At 34.4% G+C, this 19,711-nt stretch overlaps 4 protein-coding genes across 4 annotated transcripts; 3 read left to right on the forward strand and 1 right to left on the reverse strand.

Annotated features, from left to right (window-relative positions):
• Positions 1-78: 78 nt before the first annotated feature.
• On the forward strand, positions 79-4,182 carry LOC111715927 (probable RNA-binding protein EIF1AD). The gene is made up of 5 exons (XM_023491336.1): positions 79-485; positions 1,561-1,677; positions 2,426-2,489; positions 3,224-3,408; positions 3,847-4,182. The coding sequence occupies exons 1-5, from the start codon at positions 430-432 to the stop codon at positions 3,914-3,916; spliced, it is 492 nt and encodes a 163-aa protein (XP_023347104.1). The 5' UTR covers positions 79-429; the 3' UTR covers positions 3,917-4,182.
• Positions 4,183-4,227: 45 nt separating this feature from the next.
• On the reverse strand, positions 4,228-14,766 carry LOC111715919 (uncharacterized). Its single transcript, XM_023491327.1, has 7 exons — positions 14,670-14,766; positions 14,365-14,483; positions 5,552-5,642; positions 4,767-5,186; positions 4,663-4,709; positions 4,498-4,593; positions 4,228-4,420 (listed from the first exon to the last, which is right to left on the reverse strand). Exons 1-7 carry the CDS (start codon positions 14,756-14,758, stop codon positions 4,251-4,253), a joined length of 1,032 nt encoding a protein of 343 aa, XP_023347095.1. The 5' UTR covers positions 14,759-14,766; the 3' UTR covers positions 4,228-4,250.
• On the forward strand, positions 5,624-14,116 carry LOC111715924 (uncharacterized). Its single transcript, XM_023491332.1, has 12 exons — positions 5,624-5,716; positions 6,919-7,326; positions 7,453-7,699; positions 7,775-7,894; positions 8,271-8,384; positions 9,171-9,416; positions 9,699-9,779; positions 9,837-9,950; positions 10,217-10,340; positions 12,471-12,691; positions 12,955-13,145; positions 13,853-14,116. The coding sequence occupies exons 1-12, from the start codon at positions 5,674-5,676 to the stop codon at positions 14,014-14,016; spliced, it is 2,073 nt and encodes a 690-aa protein (XP_023347100.1). The 5' UTR covers positions 5,624-5,673; the 3' UTR covers positions 14,017-14,116.
• LOC111715926 (dnaJ homolog subfamily C member 9) lies at positions 14,751-19,387 on the forward strand. Its single transcript, XM_023491335.1, has 8 exons — positions 14,751-15,090; positions 15,234-15,343; positions 16,892-16,949; positions 17,369-17,410; positions 17,650-17,734; positions 17,885-18,006; positions 18,749-18,826; positions 19,280-19,387. The coding sequence occupies exons 1-8, from the start codon at positions 14,977-14,979 to the stop codon at positions 19,370-19,372; spliced, it is 702 nt and encodes a 233-aa protein (XP_023347103.1). The 5' UTR covers positions 14,751-14,976; the 3' UTR covers positions 19,373-19,387.
• Positions 19,388-19,711: the final 324 nt, after the last annotated feature.

A 19,711-nucleotide genomic window follows, 5' to 3' on the forward strand; every position in this document is an offset into this window, starting at 1 on the left:
CTGATGTTTCATTTTATGTTAATGTGACCCCTAATTTCTTCAAACTCCTTGTTCATGTCTACGGTAGAAGTGGAATCCTCGAGATTAGGTGTGCCAAGCTTTTGATGTTAATTGACTGATAAACGGTCATTTTTTAGCACCAAAGGCGAGCTCCTCATATATTCAAGTCTTAAGGCAACACACATGTTGATAATAATTTTTTTTTCTTGTGGATTGTTTTTAATGTCGTTCAGTGTGTTCCTGAACAAGAATCGCAGCAAGTTTCAGAGTTGCAACTAAATCCATTCGGTCTGTTTATTATTTCAGCTCCCACATGGGTAGTATTGCGCAATAAGTTTACTAAAGCAAATTTTTTTATTGGATTTTGATTTACAAGTAATTACATAATTGATATTATTTCAGATTAGTTACTAAATTAAAGAATGTATCATGTCTAAGGCTACGAAAAGGAAACACGTGACAAGGGAGGTTATCGAAGAATTCAGGTACTGACGCATAGAAACCAATATTATAAAGCGTTTCGGTCAAATATATATATATATATATCGTACGGCGCTGCGGCCACATGTCTTACATTTAAGATTCATGTCATTTAAGATCCATGTACAAAATGAAAATACTAAATATTTATATATATAATAAAACTTCACATTTTATTAATAAAGAATTATACTTAGCATAATATTTCACGCCGCATGACGATCCTTAGTAGTCAAAATTCGTTGAACAACTAATATAAAGATTTCAGAAAGCGGGAACCCTTTTTGAAGATTTAAAAAATATGTAATTAGTTAAAATGAAACGTCATAAATATTTTTTTTCAACTATGAGACTGAACGAAGTTAAATTTCCTGTTAACTTTCTTTCTAAATCATTAAATAAGCTACTGGAAGAATATATTCAAGACAGACTTAATTTTATCTTATAAATTGTCAGTCTTATCTTTTGTGGGTAATTTTTTATATAAATATAAATATATATAAATATCCCTTCCATATTGGTTACTAGCTGAAGTGCCCGGCGTTGCCCGTTGAATTTTGTAACAAATTATTTTGAATTTTTTACCTCAGTTCCCCACAGGGCACTGAAGGGTTTCCTCAAAAATTTCAACCCATTCGGTCCAGCCGTTTGGCCAGCAATAGCTAACACATATACAAATGATTATTTGAGGGAAGAGCTTTATTATATAGAATATAAAGGGAATTCGTATTGCTTAATCTGGGAACAAATATATGAACTTCAGAGAGTAAAAATCTTTACTATAGTATGTCTGAATATTGTTTTTAAATATTCCTTAAAAGATATATATTTCTGCACTGATCCAATCGCCGAACTGTAGGAAAACTATGTAATTGTTAATACACAATTTTTTAAAATATACTTCGTTTTATAATTAAAAAATGTTCTTGCGATATTTTCCGGGGGGNTATACAGGGTATTTGGTAATCTGTAGACAAAAATCATTTACATAGATAAAATCAAAATCAGTTATCATGTTATCGGCACTATATGTAGTTCTGCTTCTGGTGTACGTTGAATTTAACCTTGTTCTCTGTCAAGGTTACCAAGAGAAGATGAGACGATAGTTCAGGTTTCAGCTGGTCGTGGGAACAACCTTCATGAAGTCAAGGATCAGGATGGAACAGCGTTCTTGGTATCTATGCCGACCAAATTCAGGTAAGCGTGTAATCGAACATTATATTATAAACTTTATAGATTTACTAGCTTGGGAACCTAGCGCTGTCAAGGTTATTAAAAGTTACTCCCGCCGTTTACCCGCACTTGAACGATTTCACCGGGAAACTAACTTTTCGCCATTTTTGACTTTAAAAATCTCTAAACCAAGTTATGAATATTCCCGTGGGTCTCCCGAAGCTGAACCGATCGGGCCCAAATTTTTTGGGGCACCTCGCGTTATCCCAGGGAAGGTTTTTAATGATAAATAATGATAATTTATTACGAAAAAAATGTGTTATAAGGTTTTTAATTTTGTAAAAAAAAAATCTTGAAAATCCGCGATTTTTTTTTTAATCTGCAAAATGTTTTTCTTCTTTGTTTTAAAATGTTAGGAAAAAGAACATGTTCACAATTTAAATAGAAGATGGGCGCGAAGCGCCCTTAAACCCTAGTATATATATATATACAGTCAACGTTTTCAACGTTTTTCAACGGTAGCTGTCCCAAGAATTTATTGAATATAGTAAAACTAAAGCCTATGCCTAAAAAGGGTTTTTACAGGATATCTTCAGATTTTTAATGCGCTGTTCTAAATCTGTGACAAGGCTAAAATCTGTAATGCAAATTAAAAAATCAGAGTTCTGAGATAAAAGCTAAAAATCCGGAAAGCAATTTTACCTCAAATAATGCAAATGAGTTAATTTCCCAAAACATGTAACAATTTTAAGAGAATACTTGAATATATCAGGAAGAATGTGTGGATCAAGAGAGGAGATTATGTTCTCGTCTCCACCATATCTGAAGGGGATAAGGTAGTGTAATACTTTTTTTTCGGGTGTATGTTTTCTAGATTTAATTTTTAACGGTAAATGGGGGGGGGGGGGGATTAAATTTATGAACTTAAAACGACAACCTTTTTTCCACCACGTTTAAAACTATTTACTTACAAACTTTCATTTACTTCAAAGTAACCATTAAAAAAACATTCCGAACAAACAAGGACGGTTTATGGAAATATTTTAAATTTCTTAATTAACGAGTTAGCGTAATTATTTAAATAAATTAAAATGAATTGCTGTTTTAGTTCAATCGTTTCCATATTCTAACCATTGCTTAGGATCCATTAGAGTTTTATGCGGATTCGAATCCAGATCCTGGATCCGCACTGAAAAAATGGATCCGGATCTGTATCCGGTTCTAGGTCATTTCTTTGAGATCATTTACTAAATTTTTTAGCAAGCTGAATTTACAAACTTTTTGTCTGATTTTTTTCGCTTTGTTCACGCTAAAACTTCATGGATCATTTAGAAATCAGGAATTTTTTATAATCTCTCTTTTTTTTAAGTACAGATGTGGGTCTTAAGTGTAAGAAAGTTTTTTTTGCAGTTTTTGTTGATATTTTGCCCCTTGGATCCGGATCCGTAGTTCCGCATATTTTTGCGGATCCGGATTCAGGAAGCCGAAATCTTGCGATCGAACGGATCCGGATCCCTGAGCACTGTTCTAAACACTAGTAAACTTTCCATTAGTGATTTCATATTTTCAGGTGAAAGGGGAGATATCAAACATCCTGTACAAGGAGCAGATCAAGTATATAAAGTCACAGGGGGCGTGGCCGGACAAGTTTGAAACTGCTCCACCCACAGATGATCTGAAGAGCTTAGACCTGGAGGAAAGAGGTTCAGAGGATAGTGAAGAGGATGATGATGATTTGTTTAAGAATACAAACAGGTTTGTCTTCAGGGATTGTAAACGTGATGTCAACTTACATCCCTTTTTCAAATATATCTATTTTTTCAAATACTTCTGATCAGGGACTGAAAATCCGGGACCAAGTTTAATGAATTGTAAATGTCAAACCGCCGGTTCAAATTAAAATTGCCGATTCAAATCTTTCCTTAATCTTTAACTTTAAATAGGTGCTTTTTTAAACCGGTAGTTAGCGATGTAGATCAAATCCAAATTAGGTTCTTGGAAAACTATTGGTCCTGTTTTTAATACGTTGCTTTCCGCATGTTTTTTAATCCTTTTTCTAATATGTTTTTTTGCGGTCCTGCGGAAACCGTTTAAAACCTTACTCTGACCCAGAATTGACAGTTTGTGCCATGTTGGGGATATGAACTTAGTCCCTCTGAATTACGTAGATAAATACGGTATTAATGTTTTCAGGCCTGTACAGGATTCTTCGGAAGAAGAAAGCACTGATGATGAAGATCAAAAATCAGAAGAAGAAGATTAAACTAGATTAAATATTAAGTTCAAAGAAGAAAGCTCATCCGCTCGGCTCTGTCCCAGGGCTTTAAAAATTGACTTAAAAGAGAAGAATTTTTTAATTGATAAACGGTTGAAATACAGGGAGTAAAAAGATTAATTTTGTAGATTAACAAGTATAATAATTAGTTGGGGTCATTGACAATTTTTTAGCTTGCTTTTATACTTTATTTAATAATTGCAGAATGTATTATTTTTCCATATTTAAGAAAATAAATATTATTTCTTTATAAACCTAAGAGAGAAACATATGTTATTAGATCGTGATTCTGAGATATTTTTGTTTTTTACATTCTTTTCTATCACAGATTTATCTTGAGATTGTAAGATACAAGGTAGAGTCCGATAACTACTCCGTTTAGGACCGAAACAAACTTTCCAAGTTGCAGACTAGGACGGACAGGACGCTTCTCCTCAGGGTTCAGGACTCTCCAGGTTACAAGAGTCACTGCACTTCCACAGAATATGGGACCTAGAGAAGAGATGCAAATTTTGTTGCGCATTTATTCATATTAAAAAACAGTGTTCTTTCTTTGAATTTATTTTTACCTAGAATCCAAGAATGCTGATTAGAGAATTCCAGTCCGGCATTAAGTTTGGTTTTCATTACATTCATCAATACCAGTATTTTATAATTATATAAATCTAAACAAGATTTTATATTTAAGGAATATATTTATTATTTGTGTCGTAAATGTTGAGCACAAGACTAACCTTCATTTGTTGATATATCTGAATTATGAACGCTCGGGAAATCCTCGCTAAATAAAAAAATTAAACAAAACGTTTGTTTAAACCAAAAAGTTTTTTTTTCTTACCTGATGGATAATTTATGAGTTATAACATAGCAAATTAATGATAAAATTCCAGATAATATCCCACAAACAAAAAGAGTGGGAATTCCATATGAATGATTTTGTGGATTTTTCGAATCCAGCGATCTCAATACTGCTCTTGTATTGTTCAACTCCTTTTCGGTAATAATGTTTGTATTTGGAATATTCCAATCGCCGCTGTGTCTTAAATTTGGAATATTCCAATTCCCATCATGTCTAAAATTTGGAATATTCTCATCGTCGATTAGTTCAATATTATTCCATTCTCCACTGTGTCTCCAATTAGGCCATATCCTTTCACTATTCTCGGTGATATTTATTGTTCCTAATTCTTCAGGGAGATCTGAATGCGTTGGTTTTTCTTTCGGTGGAAAATGTAATTTCTCCGAATTCTGCATATTCCTGAAGATAAAATAATTTTAAAGGAACTGTGAGCGTAATTTCAAATGACTATTTTTTCAAAGATGTCAATATCCTATTAACAACTGTACCCTTAAAAGCTTTGTCTGGTCAAGTATGAATTAGATTTCAAAGTTAATAATTTTGAAAACGGATGATTTTTAATTGTGATTTCTCTACTTAAGTATCTTGCGCATTCTACTGCAGGAAACCATTGAGGGATGTCTAGAATTTTAACTTATGACCAGAAAAAGGTTTCAATGGTACCGTTGTGAATCGGTCATTGTCACCTTTGCACGGAGGGTCACTTGAAATTACGCTTTAAGTTCTTTTAAAAACATTGGTCTACACAAAGAATATGATGTTACCTTCCAGAAAAATTTGCTGAAACTTGGTTTACGTTCTGGGAGGGGAGGGAGAAGCTTTTGGTTAATGTCCTCTTCTGTCGTCTCTGGATCCCTAAATAATAAATTTTATTTACAGAAGAAAAATGTCTGTGTGTTCTCATGAGAGCAGAATAATACCGTATGCAGGTTAGTCTGAGTGTAAAATTGCTTCAATTTTAACCTACTCCAAATCAATCTTTGATTTTTACGGATAGAGTCACATAAACCTAAAATGATAGCAATGAAATAGAAAATTGACACTTGTTTATTTGTCGTGACATTTTGCTTGGTGTTTAGTTCATAAAAAAGAAATAAAATAAGCTACGTTGACTTTTCTTGGATCAAATTGAATTTTCGATGCCGACACTTGAACTAAAGTGACTTAAATTATGTCGATATCTTCGTGGCAAACTCTGGTCATCTCAGACGAAATATTTATTTTTTAATGTGGAATTACTACCTACTTTGCTTATTTAATGGATCTTTAAAAACTAGGTGATCAGTTAACAGCTTATGTTTCTCGTTTTTAAGTGAGAGACTGGCTACCATTGATTTCTTCACTAGCTTTCTATTGAATAATTAAAAAAAAAACGATTATCAAAATCATCTCTCCAGAATGGACAATCTATGAGGATTTTTAAGATTGTATTTGCGCTTTTGCTTAACAATTAAACAACTAGCATGTCTACTGTCTAGCCCTTGCTTAACAATTATACAACTAACATGTCTACTGTCTAGCCCTTGCTTAACAATTAAACAACTAACATGTCTACTGTCTAGCCCTTTCTGAACAATTATACAACTAAAATGTCTATACTACTGTCTAGCCCTTGCTTAACAATTATACAACAAACATGTCTATAACTGTCTAGCCCTTGCTTAACAATTATACAACTAACATGTCTACTGTCTAGCCCTTTCTGAACAATTATACAACTAAAATGTCTATAACTGTATCGCCCTTGCTTAACAATTATACAACTAACATGTCTACTGTCTAGCCCTTGCTTAACAATTATACAACTAACATGTCTACTGTCTAGCCCTTGCTTAACAATTATACAACTAACATGTCTACTGTCTAGCCCTTGCTTGACAATTATACAACTAACATGTCTACCGTCTAGCCCTTGCTGAACAATTATACAACTAAAATGTCTATAACTGTCTGGCCCTTGCTTAACAATTAAACAACTAACATGTCTACTGTCTAGCCCTTGCTTAACAATTATACAACTAACATGTCTACTGTCTAGCCCTTGCTGAACAATTATACAACTAACATGTCTACCGTCTAGCCAGTCTCTTCCTTTAATCGTTATTCCCAAGTTACAAGTATTCCTATTTAGTAAACGATGATGGGGATCTGTATATGGAGTGTGGGGGTCGAATCCATGCAGCCTACCCCTATACTCAATCAACTCCTCTGCTCCCTATCTCAGCTCCTAGAATCCAACCTGATCCTATGAAAGAAGAATGGAGACGTGATCGTATCGATCCGTCCAGACGAGAGACTGATAACTACTATTTTAATAACGATCATTATTTGGCGGAGAAATTGCGACGCGTAAAAAGAAGCGCTGAAAACAGGAACGTCTTGTATATTGAGAAAAGACGATCTCGGAGACAGAAGAAAGAATTCTCGTTTAAAGAGTTTAAGGAAAGAAATAATCTGTTTCCTGTTGAGCACTACGGGAAAGAGAACTTCTTTAATGGTTCTTGCGTTAGGGTGACCGAAAGTCAGATTTACTATACAGGGAATATTCATTTCTAGAGAATAAAAACATTAATTTTCATATTTTAATAAAAATTGGGACATAAGCCTTTTTTCAAATCTTCTCTTATTAAAATTTAAATTTTGAAATTATATTTTTGAATATTAGGGAATGATGGAATTTTGAACACTGGAGACTTAAGATCAAACTCACATGAAGATGTCAACCCTGAGAGCAGAAATCCTCCAATTTTAACGGAACAATTCTCCGCAACTGACGACAGATTAAACTTTTCCCGGATTTATAGTTTAAACCTCCTGGATAGAGGGGACGGTAGTTGCATCACTTGTGCACGATACAAGAATGGTTTTGCATATTTTCTAAGAAACCAAGATTCTCTGGAACATTCAACAAGGTATTTCAGAAAAAAAACCATCGAACCTTTTATAACGTCTGTTAAAATAAAAAAAAATCAATCATTTGTTTTAAGTGTTCCGTGTGGTGTGGGTGGGATTGGTCAGTGCTTCCTTGGCACTACTCAGTCCTGTATGCTAGATATCAATTCAAACCTTTCAATCCTAGATTTAGAATCCAACAAAATAAACCGAAGGTACTTTTATCTAACCATTTGTATACACTTCTTAATCCCGTCTCGCGGTTATATTATGATCAATCTTCAATTTTAGAACTTAATCTTTTATTTAAATTTTGTTGTAATTCCTTCTTTAAATTACTAGAACTGAGTTTGAATTTAAAGACGCGGTTAAAACATGGCTGGTTCAGCTGAAAATTTATTAAGTGTTTCGATATTTGAGCCGGCGCTCAATTGGAACTGGTTATTGGTGGTTCAGCGACGGGGTTCAAATTCTTTAGATTTAGCCTCTGGTATTAACTACCACGAATCAAACGTTTTTGATAATTTGAGCTTGAGATACTATTAAAAGAAAGTTTTATTTGCAACCTTAAATGATATTCATTTATTTCAGGATGTATATAGATAGCGGAGTTAAACCCTACTCGTGGGGAGTTCTAGCTCAGGGTCCTGGGAACAACAAGCTCAGTATTGGAGGCAGAAAATCCTTCGGCATTCTTGATATTAGGTAGGAGAACGAAGAGACCATGGTTCGTTTGATCATTTACTGCATAGAATAATTACAAAACAGATAGGACACTAGAAGTAGTCTTTTCAAGATTTAGGGGGTTTTCGTTCAGAATAACCCGAGGCGCCCAAAGGAGTTATGCGCATGATCTCTCTCTGTGTTGTAATTCAACGCGGCTCACACGTTCCTCCTTTGGGCTTCTGCCTAAAGGTTATTGTGAACGAAAAACCCTAAATCTTGAAAGACAACTCGTGTGTTCTATCTCTATTGTTATTAATCTATGATTTACTGGTTGGATGTTTGGTTATTTTGTTGGTCGGTTATTCCGTTTAATTCGTTGTTTAGCGAGTTTAGCCGTTGGTTACTTCAAACTTGATTTGGATTTGATAGGATTACAATACTGTTCTGTTGTTTGATTGATTGCCATATTAACGACTAGCTGAAGTGCCCGGCGTTGCCAGTGGAATTTTTAAAAATCGAATTAAAAAAAATGCATACGTTTCCCCCAGGGTACTCTAGGATTCCCTCAAATGGTGCTCATTCGGTCCAGGAGTTTGGCCAGCTATATATAAATATGTAATACATACAAATATATATATGAACAAATAGCTTTATTATATAGGGCCCGGCGTTGCCTCCCCGCCACCCAGGAGTGTTACAAAAAAATTTAGCCCATTCGGTCCAGCAGTTTGGCCGGCCATAGGGAGCATATATATGAATGTCTTGTTTTATTATATAGATTTACTTGATTTATGTTTGATTTCTAGACTTAATATTGGTTTCTAGATCCGGAAGTGTTGAGCTATTAAGGGAACTAGATGAAAAAATATATCTACGAGGACTAGAGTTCCACTCCAACCATCTCTACTCCTGCTCTGATGAGAGTGTGGGAGTATGGGATTTAAGAAATCTCCGGCAGAACCTGGAGTACCCCCTGGAGTTCCAATCCTGCAGTTTAGTTCAAGGAATCCGGGTTCAGAAACATCAGAACAGATCATGGGTCCTTGCTTCAACTAATACTGGAGATATTAGGTAAATTCTGTTTAAAATAAACAAAAAATGAATAGAAAAGTTTTAGACTTCATTTCTGATTTGTTTTTCCGAGTTGGATATATTAGGTGCTATACGGCAAATAAGTTTGGAAATGAAAATGAAAAGAAAACATGAAAAAATGTGGCTAGTGTGCATAAGAAGACAAAAGCAAACTTTATCGTAAAAGACATTGTTCTATTGGCAAATCCAAACATTTATAATTTGGTTTAAGTTGGAGAGGCAATTAGGCATTAATTGAACCATTCATATTTAAATATTTAGTTTGGCAGTGCTGGATTTTACTCATGACACTTGTGAAAATGTGTCGGCTGTCGACTCCAAAGTTAGAATACAATGTACTAGGTGAGTTAAAAACATTTTACCGCAAAATAAGGCGCAATTAAAAAATATTATTTTTAGATCCAAAGTTCCAGATTTATGTGGTCGACCTAAGGTTCTCAAGGGTTGGAGGGATACAGTGATAGATGCACGTCTTGGAGCTGGAGTATGGTTGGAAAGTTCTGTCGAGAAAAGGTGATACATTGAGCAAGGAAGTTTATGAACTTTCCCAAGTACATGTTGTAATTTACTGAATGTCCCTCGATCCGTCGCGTATGGTCCAGAACATGTTTAAATCTAACCTATCAAAAACTGAATTATATTTTTTACCCCAAATTGACAAAAAGTCTTTTGGAAAAGGAGCTTTTCGTAATTGGTATAAATATTGTTTCAAATTTTTAAGCTTTTCACCGACGTCAGGAGACTGATCGACGGTTGGAATATAAACCTTTGGTGTTCAGGGCTGGGATTGACTTCCGAGGATTGGATATCCAGAGTATACTTGGAGAACCCTGGGTCAGGTTGATCTCCGTCAATGCTGTAGGTGACCTGTTCTCTTCCACACTTAACCTCGAGGATACAGAGGTTAGATACATCACTTATGTACAGATAATTATATATTAGAGGTCAGAACTTTTGGTTTGGTAATCCATTGAGAAACCACTAATCCGTATCTTTTCGACGGATTAGACCATACCTATTCAAGGATGGTTCGTTGATTTAACCATCGAGAGCTTCCTTTTAGAAACTTGGACTAGTGATATCATATCTGTTATAGGTCTATGAAAGCTTCTTAATAGAAACTTTGACCAGGGATATCATATCTGTTATAGGTCTATGAGAGCTTCTTTTTAGAAACTTTGACCAGGGATATCACATCTGTTAAAGGTCTTGGAGAGCTTCTTTTTAGAAACTTCGACCAGGGATATCATATCTGTTACAGGTTTATGAGAGCTTCTTTTTAGAAACTTTGACCAGGGATATCACATCTGTTAAAGGTCTACGAAAGTTTCTTTTTAGAAACTTCGACCAGGGATATCACATCTGTTAAAGGTCTACGAGAGTTTCTTTTTAGAAACTTCGACCAGGGATATCATATCTGTTAAAGGTCTACGAGAGTTTTTTTTAGAAACTTCGACCAGGGATATCATATCATTTACAGGTCTATGAGAGTTTCTTTTTAGAAACTTTGACCAGGGATATCATATCTTTTACAGGTCTTGGAGAGCTTGTTAGAAACTTCGACAGGGATATCACATCTGTTAAAGGTCTTGGAGAGCTTCTTTTTAGAAACTTCGACCAGGGATATCACATCTGTTAAAGGTCTTGGAGAGCTCTTTTTAGAAACTTCGACCAGGGATATCACGTCTGTTAAAGGTCTTGGAGAGCTTCTTCTTAGAAACTTCGACCAGGGATATCACATCTGTTAAAGGTTTTGGAGAGCTTCTTTTTAGAAACTTCGACCAGGGATATCACATCTGTTAAATGTCTTGGAGAGCTTCTTTTTAGAAACTTCGACCAGGGATATCATATCTGTTACAGGTTTATGAGAGCTTCTTTTTAGAAACTTTGACCAGGGATATCACATCTTTTACAGGTTAATGAGAGCTTCTTTTTAGAAACTTTGACCAGGGATATCATATCTTTTATGGGTCTTGGAGAGCTTCTTTTTAGAAACTTCGACCACGGATATCACATCTGTTAAAGGTCTTGGAGAGCTTCTTTTTAGAAACTTCGACCAGGGATATCACATCTGTTAAAGGTCTACGAGAGTTTCTTTCTAGAAACTTCGACCAGGGATATAATATCTGTTAAAGGTCTATGCGAGATTTAAAAATTACGAGTCAATTGTGCTAACCGGATAAACCCCTTTTAATTTTTTTTAGGGGGGGGGGGGTTCTAAATTAACATTCTTTATACAAGCTGTTTGACCCAGAGTTTTTAAATGGATGTAATGTTGTAATTTTATCTTTTTACTTTCACATTTTCCCTGATCAATACGTAATTCAAAACAAGCTTCTCATTCTTAAGGACCGATGATAATGACTTTTTCTCGAGAAATTTCTATTTTAAAAAATTAAAATTAAGGCAATTCAGTGATCGCTCTGCTCCCCCATTTTTGATTAAAATACTGAAGGGTATGATTAAAAGTCGATATTTTTTAATCGTTCGCCAAAACAAAACAAGGTACAACAATGAGATCATTATACTGTTTATGAACTCGTTATAACATACATTTGACAAAGAAAATAATTATGTCCAGCATTGTTAATCTTTCTCTGCTTAAGGAGGCTCTCAAACAACTTCCAAACTTTGAACCCGATATTTGGACGATTTAATTTTTTACATCACATGGAGGACGAATTTAGTATTTTAAAAGCTGGAATCGTGTTCTAAAAGATCTTCTCATATATCTAGGGAACTTCAAAGTTATTAAATAAAAAATGTTGAAAATATTTTTTTAGGGAGAAAATGGAGAAAAATGCCGTATTTTTGACATTGTTTGACCTGTTTAAGGGCGACCTGTAATCTTTTTTTTCTGGGTGTAGCCATTGTTGCTACGGGAATTATCAAGTTGTTAGACAAAGTAAGAAATTGAGAGATTTTTATTCAAAATGCCGATTTTACATTCAATGGAGCATAAATGAAAAAAAATCGACTTTTAAAAATTAGCCTGTATTAAATCGTCGTAAAATAATCCGGTCCTGTTCGTAGGATGAACTAGGCGAAAGAGGTGAAAATGGAGAAGAATGTAACTATGGAGAATATCTAGAGAACTGGGGTAAACAAGTATTTAAATCTTCCAAATTAAAGATGAACTATGCAAGGAAGATCTACTACGGAAAAAAGATAGAAGAAGAAATGGAAGAAAAGAAAAAAGGGGGAAAATCAAAGAAATCAAAGAAAACAGAAGACGCCAACAGAAATTTGAGCAGGTAAGAAGACTTGTTTTTATTTAATTTTGTATTATAAGTAGTTTTCATTTAATGATGTCTGTGGTATCTTTTTATTTCAATTTTTATGAAAATCGACGAAAACATAATGCTTTAAGTTTTTCAATCTAATTCATGCTCCGAGGAGTGCTCAACACGAAACAATTTGTACAGCAAATACATGAAAAATAATCAATGTTTTACATATCAGATAATGCTTTGATAAAAAGTGTGATTAATTAAGTACTATAAAATGATATTTCTAGGGACTCGGCTCAATATTGTATGAGACCTGTTCAACGAAAATCCAAGACGACCTATGGAAGCTTGAACGTTTGTCCAAACTACACAGGACCTAAGATCAGAGCTAGTTTACCAAGTCTACGGAGCAAGATTGACTACACTTCCTTTGAGGACGGGATCAGTAGTAACATTATAAACATCATGATGCCGCATGGTAAGTAGTTCTATTTTGACTCTAATCGGTGCCATCAAAGAATAAATAAACCCATTAGGGAGGCAGTCGACATTTAAAACCTGTAAACTGATAAATATAAATACAAAACTATTTTTCATTTGGGAAACAAGGGCAAGTAAAAAAAAAACCCCACTGAATAACAATGCCAAGTTTGACTTCAACTGAATTTAAAGGAATTAAACGTCCAGAGGGCATAACTTATGTGTGAAGTATCTAAAACACTTAATCTGGATTTCCAATTTGGGTACTTTAAAATTTGAGAATAAATACTTGACCCCTCTGTTTGAGTTATCCCTGCATAGTGTTACCACCATGGGATATCAAAGAGGATTTAAATTAATCCGTAGGTCTGCATAATATGGAGATCAATAATCCCGAGATTAACAACACATAAGTTCCGACTTCAGATTGTATTTTCCTGCATTTCGTTGTTGTTGCTGATGTTGTTAGTATAGAGTTGTTTTTGATGTTGTTAGTCTAGAGTTGTTGTTGATGTTGTTAGTCTTGAGTTGTTTTTATTATTGTTAGTCTAGAGTTGTTGTTGATGTTGTTAGTCTAGAGTTGTTGTTGATGTTGTTAGTCTAAAGTTGTTGTTAATGTTGTTAGTCTAGATTTTGGATTTAACAAGTATGTTTTTGTTCTGTTATATATCAATATTGACAATAAAAAAGTGTTTAATATTCTAGGATTGAAGATAAACCAGGACAAAGGAGAATATCTCGACGAAGAGAACGAATGTGAAGACGACCCTCCGATGGAAGAGGATCCGAACTATGCGCTCAAATCGTATCTCGCTGAACTCGGAGTCTCTGAGGATAATGAAAATATTCTCAACTTTTCACGGTTTTAGGATGTTTTTCAATTCATCTCTTGAATCATCGTTGGGCCAATATTCATAAAGAGATTAGTGATCTGTTACGTTAAAAAATAAAAAAAAATTCTAAATCTAACCAAAGCTTCAAAAAGACGTGATATCTATTATATATATAAAGTTGTAATCTCTGTTTGTCTGTTTGTTTGGGTGTTTGTTTGTTTGTTTGTTTGTTTGTTTGTTTTTGTTTGTTTGTTTGTTTGAGTGTTTGTTTGTCCGATCATAACTCAGGAAGAGAGTGGAGCTAACTATATCTATGTATGATCTTGAACCTGCTCCAGTTTATCATGGGTTTGAAGAGAAGGTGCTAACTATATCTATGTATACCTGGATCTTGAACCTGCTCCAGTTTGTCATGGTTTTGAAGAGAGGATGAGCTAACCAATCTTGTAAACCTGCGTTCAGGTCTCGTTAACTGAGCTTTCGTCGACATTATATCTCCTCGACTAAAGTATCATTCTGATAGTTTAAGGATTACCCACGTAAAAAAGAAATGTATCATCCCTCCTACCCCTCCCCTCCCCCTTGCAACCATCCACAGTCCGTCTGTGTAGCATTATAAGAGGTTTAAATTTTTTTAATTTTAGTTATTACGTGGATTTTGCTCCCTGAACTATTTTTTTGTTGGTTACCTGAATGATTTTGACAAGGGTTTCCTGAGTATAGTTGCTGATGAAGAGGATTCTTTAATTTTAAACGACTTTGCAAAAACCAACGACATTATTTCAATTATTATTTAGGACAATTCCCTTGGGAACTATGCGCTCACGGGATTTTGAAAAGTTCTAGAGCGCATCCCTTGTTTCCCACGGTTGAAGTGGGCGGGACGGTACGGGAGCCGTTTAAAAATCTGGGAAATTCAAACCAGCTACTGGACAACACTACCGGAGAAATTTCCGCGTATTTTGAAAACTAACTGGTTTTCAGATTTAAGACACTATGCCGTCTCTTCTAGTGAGCTGTGAAGAACTATTTCAAACCAATGATCTCTATTCTGTGTTAGGACTGGAGAAATCAGCCTCCAGTCAACAAATAAAGAAGGCATATCACAAGGTAATGAAATGTTACGTAACATAATAAATCACGATTTCGAGTTTTTAACCTAATTATTTGTAGCATTTGTTGACTATTATAATCTTTTAAAACTAGCTGTTTTTGAACCCAAGAACGAGAATTCTATTTTCTATTATGTTTAGAAATCTCTGGAAGTTCACCCTGACCGTGTAGGTGAGGTAGACCGAGACCTTTGTACTAAAAAGTTCCAGTGTATCGGAGCTGTTTACGCGATTCTTACGGATGAGGGAAGGTTAGTGTTTTTATTCAAATAAAATTTTAATGATCTTTTAAGTACTGTCTTATATTCGGAAATGGAATTACGCAATACATGGATTTTTTTTAAAGACTAAGATTCTTGATTGTCCAATGGCCGCATAACAACACTGAAACAGTATTACCATTGTCGAAAAATATTGGGATGTATGTATCTTATTTCTAAATAACATAAATCTCAACACCTAACTCAAGTTATGATAAAAAATTTAATCTAATTTTTTTAGTTTTTTATTCTCCTTGTAATATTTTCATTTTACTCAAAAAAGTATTTTTTTCAATTTTAAATTCAAATTTAATTGATATTTGATTTATTTACAGCCTTGTATCTTGTTTTGTGTTTCTTGGGTTTACCATTGATAGCAGATGGTCGGCACCTGCACTCTTATCATCCCCTCCTTACACAGTTGGGGGAGGGGGGCAGGAAATTAATTATCTTGGCTGTTATCAGAGTACCAACTGTGGTTGAACCAACAGTTAGTTCTGATAATACATTCAGATCTAGAACAATATTTAAATCAATAAATAAAGTTGTATTCTCTGTTTGTCTGTCTGTTCGTTTGTCTCATAACTCGTGAACCCCTTGACTGATTGGCCTCAAATTTTGATTGGGGAACTCGGATGAACCACGGAAATGTTCTTAGCTTGGCTTTGAAAATTTAATTTTAGCGGGTCGTCTATTAAATCGACCAAGTGCGGATAAACGGTTGGAGTTACTATGTGTAACATGGGCAACGTCGGGTTCCCAAGCTAGTTTTTAATAAATTGAAAACCACGTGATCAATATCATAATATTAGCTTCCTCCTTAATTATAAACTAACAAAAATAATAAAATAAATAATGAGTAACCAGTAACTGAGGGAAATTAATTTCTTTGTTTCTTTAATTTCTTTGAAAGAAACTGAAACTTTGCAAAAAAAATATCTTTTTAAACCCCAAATAAATAAGTCAGACATTCTGTTTAAAAGCCGTATTCGAAATACTTTTGCTAATTCAGATGTCCAAATCTTTCTGTAAGCTTGGAGAACCCTTGAACTGGAAAGAGATAACGTATCATGATAAAAATACAGGGGAGTATATTCATACTAGATGTTGTCATTATTGTCCCGAATTTCCTTCCCCGGAGTGGAATTTAAAAAAAAAATTCTTTTTTTCCCTTTTCCTCCTTTTTTTCTTGAATTTTCTTCCCTGGACTGAATTCTTCGCTGATGGTGGGAGGAGGGGATGTAAGAATACACTCAACTGTGAAAATATTATTACACGATATAAGGTCACAGATCTTGGTATATCTTGGTTAGTCAGTGTTTTCTAAGTCTTATCAGTCAAATACGCGGAAACGAAATTCGTAAGTTTAAAATTTGCCTGTATGAATATATTATTTGTGCTTGGTAGATTTCCAAATAAATTAAAAAGTTAAATATGTTGACCAATTCGTTGCCACCATTTCCGGACAAAAATCCAAATTTTCGTGTGAATCGTGGATGGAATGTTAAACTTATAAAAAAAAACTTGACCGTTTTTTAGACGAGGACTGTATGACGAGTGTAGAGAGGTGGATGATGAAAATGATCCTCTGCAACAGGAACATGTTCTATTAATCAATCAATTAGCAATATTTGCAATTTTTATGTTTTTACAATCGCTTAAAGGGATCGTAAGCGTAATTTTAAGTGACACTCCATGGAGAGATGTCAACGCCCGATTGACAGCTTACCCATGAAACCTTTATCTGAACAAGAAGGTGGAAGATTTTGTCGTATCTTTAGGTTTAAAATTGATTAATTCTGATCATGTTTTTCTGCAGTAGAAATGCGCAAGTCATTCTTGTAGAGAAAATAAAATTAAGATAATCAGTTTTCAAAATTATAAACATTGATATCTAATTCATACTTGATCGGGTAAAGCTTTAAAGGGTACCATTTTGAATCGGACATTTTCGGTTTATTATCGGGTTGGGAAATTTGATGGAAAAAACTTTTAATTAACAACATGTTCTCTCAGAATAAGGACTGGGAGGAGTACTGGCGGGTTCTTTTCCCCAAGGTGAGGAAATTTATAATAGAGTAATGTTATGGAGAATAATCAATGTGCAAAGAATTAGGGTGGTTGAGATAGGCTTTGACATTTTATCTTGTCATATTACAAGGAATTTCCCCCCCCTTNCCCCCCAAACTTTTATTAAATGCATAAAAATACCAGCAAACTTAATTTTTGATATGATTTTCCGGGAAATATATATTACCTGAAAAAATTTTTAATTTATGTAGCAATATTTTTTTCAGGTCACTGTGAAAGACATCCAGGAATTTGAGAAGAAATATAAAGGATCTGAAGAGGAGAAGGAAGACTTAAAGAAAGCTTATTTAGGTTATTATTAATTTCAACTTGATAACTTTTTATTTTTTTCTTAAAAAAAATGTTGGTGACCTTAATTTTTATGCTTCTAAATCCATCCGTCCTGGGGGGAGATAACCAAGCTGTAGATAATGGATATAGAAATATTGGTAGTAATTCTAGAGGGTGAAGGAAGCATGGATTTTATCCTGGACAGTGTCCTGCTCTGCAGTGTTGAGGATGAGGACAGGTTCAGGGAGATCATCGACCAGATGATAAAGAAGAAGGAGGTCAAGAAGTTTAAGGTAAGGATTATTAAAATATACATTATATACAGTGATATCCAGAAAACTATAAAATAAGAAGATGACTTTTAGGATAAAGTTAGGACTTTAAAAAGTCCAATGATCATAAGACACAGCAATTGTGCAGTGTAAACAGATCAATCTCACTAACATAGTGTCTAGTTAAACTACTTGTTTTGTAACAACATCAAATACATGAGTATTGCCAAAATGTCTGTTCCTATTTCATTGTTTTCTGGTTATCATTGCATGTAATGTAAAGTAAGAAAAATTCTTTCTCTTTCTCAATACTTAATATCTAATAGTACCGGGGTTATTTTTTTTAATGGGGGGGGATTAAAATAGATAAAGTTGTCAAATATCATTAATTAGATAAATGATAAATTCACGGCTTTGTTATTTTAAAGATTTTTTAATATAAGATACTAGAGCCCGGCGTTGCCCGTGGAAAAAATTTAAATTTTTTTTTTTTAATTTGAAAAAAATATTTTTGATTTTTTTTTGTCTATAACACCATCCGGCTACCCATGAGTGTGCACAAAAAATTTTAGCCCGAGCGGTCCAGCCGTTTGGCCGGCTATGCGCAACATTATATATATATATATATACGAATGTCTTGTTTTATTATATAGAAGCCGAAACACAGTGTCCAACAATGACCAAATTTAATAAACAATGGAAAATGTTTTAGACTTGTTTTAAGAAGATATGTATTGTATATATATTAAATAACTATATTTAGGCATATTCAACCGAAGATAAGAAAGCTGTGAATGCTAGGAAAAGAGCTGCTAAAAAAGAAGCAGATGAAGCAGAACAGGTGATTTATTCATTTTTCCGCCTTTTTGTCCAACATTAGCGACCCATGATACCGCCAGCAGAAGGATGTTAAGTTACATAACTGTTCCTTGGGACGGTAAAGTAGATGAAGAGTCCACGAAGTTTTCGTGAAAAAATCCCACATTTTCAACCCAAAAGACGATAAGATTGAATAAAACTACTTTTTAGGGAAATTAAAAACTTAAAAGTTTATCATGGGTTCCAATCCCTGAACTAGTTGGTGTTGGGAATCTATTAAATTAAATATCCCCTACCCTTCCTGCAAAATAATTGTTGTTTCGCAGGGGTGCTAAATAACTACTTATCTACAAAAAAAAAGATTTTTAACTGAACGACTCTGACAAAGACTGCAACCTTCTAATTAAACCTTCAATTCAATGTAATTTTCAATGTTAATTTTAATTGAGCTTAAATAATGAAAACTCTAATGAAGGCCAGAAAAGAAATGGGACTGGATGATACAGATGACAGTTTAAAGAGTTTGATACTGGCCCGACAACAGTACCGAGGTCAACAGGTAAAATAACTTTCTAAAAAGTGAAATTCATAAATCTGCACGAGTGTCTTTTTAACCTTTTTGAGACTGATACTGGCAAGGATTCTTCCATTTCCGATACTTTTTACCCATAAGAGGAGGTTGGGGACCTGGTTTCCGAATAAGGAGTCGAACTGTTTGATGCTCCTATATCCCGGTTGAAGAAGAGGCTTACTGAATGGGCGGTGGCAAGGGTTCCGGAACAGAAACAGCAGTTAAATTTTCTAAACTGGATGCCTACCCCAAAAGTCTGGTTTAAACTCCAGCCCCATGTGTGCGAAAGCAAGGCAGGAGGACTCTTTAACAGACTGCGAGCATGAAGGGCTCGGT

This window comes from Eurytemora carolleeae, unplaced genomic scaffold, assembly GCF_000591075.1.
Source record: "Eurytemora carolleeae unplaced genomic scaffold, Eaff_2.0 scaffold1489, whole genome shotgun sequence".
Lineage (NCBI taxonomy): Eukaryota > Metazoa > Arthropoda > Copepoda > Calanoida > Temoridae > Eurytemora > Eurytemora carolleeae.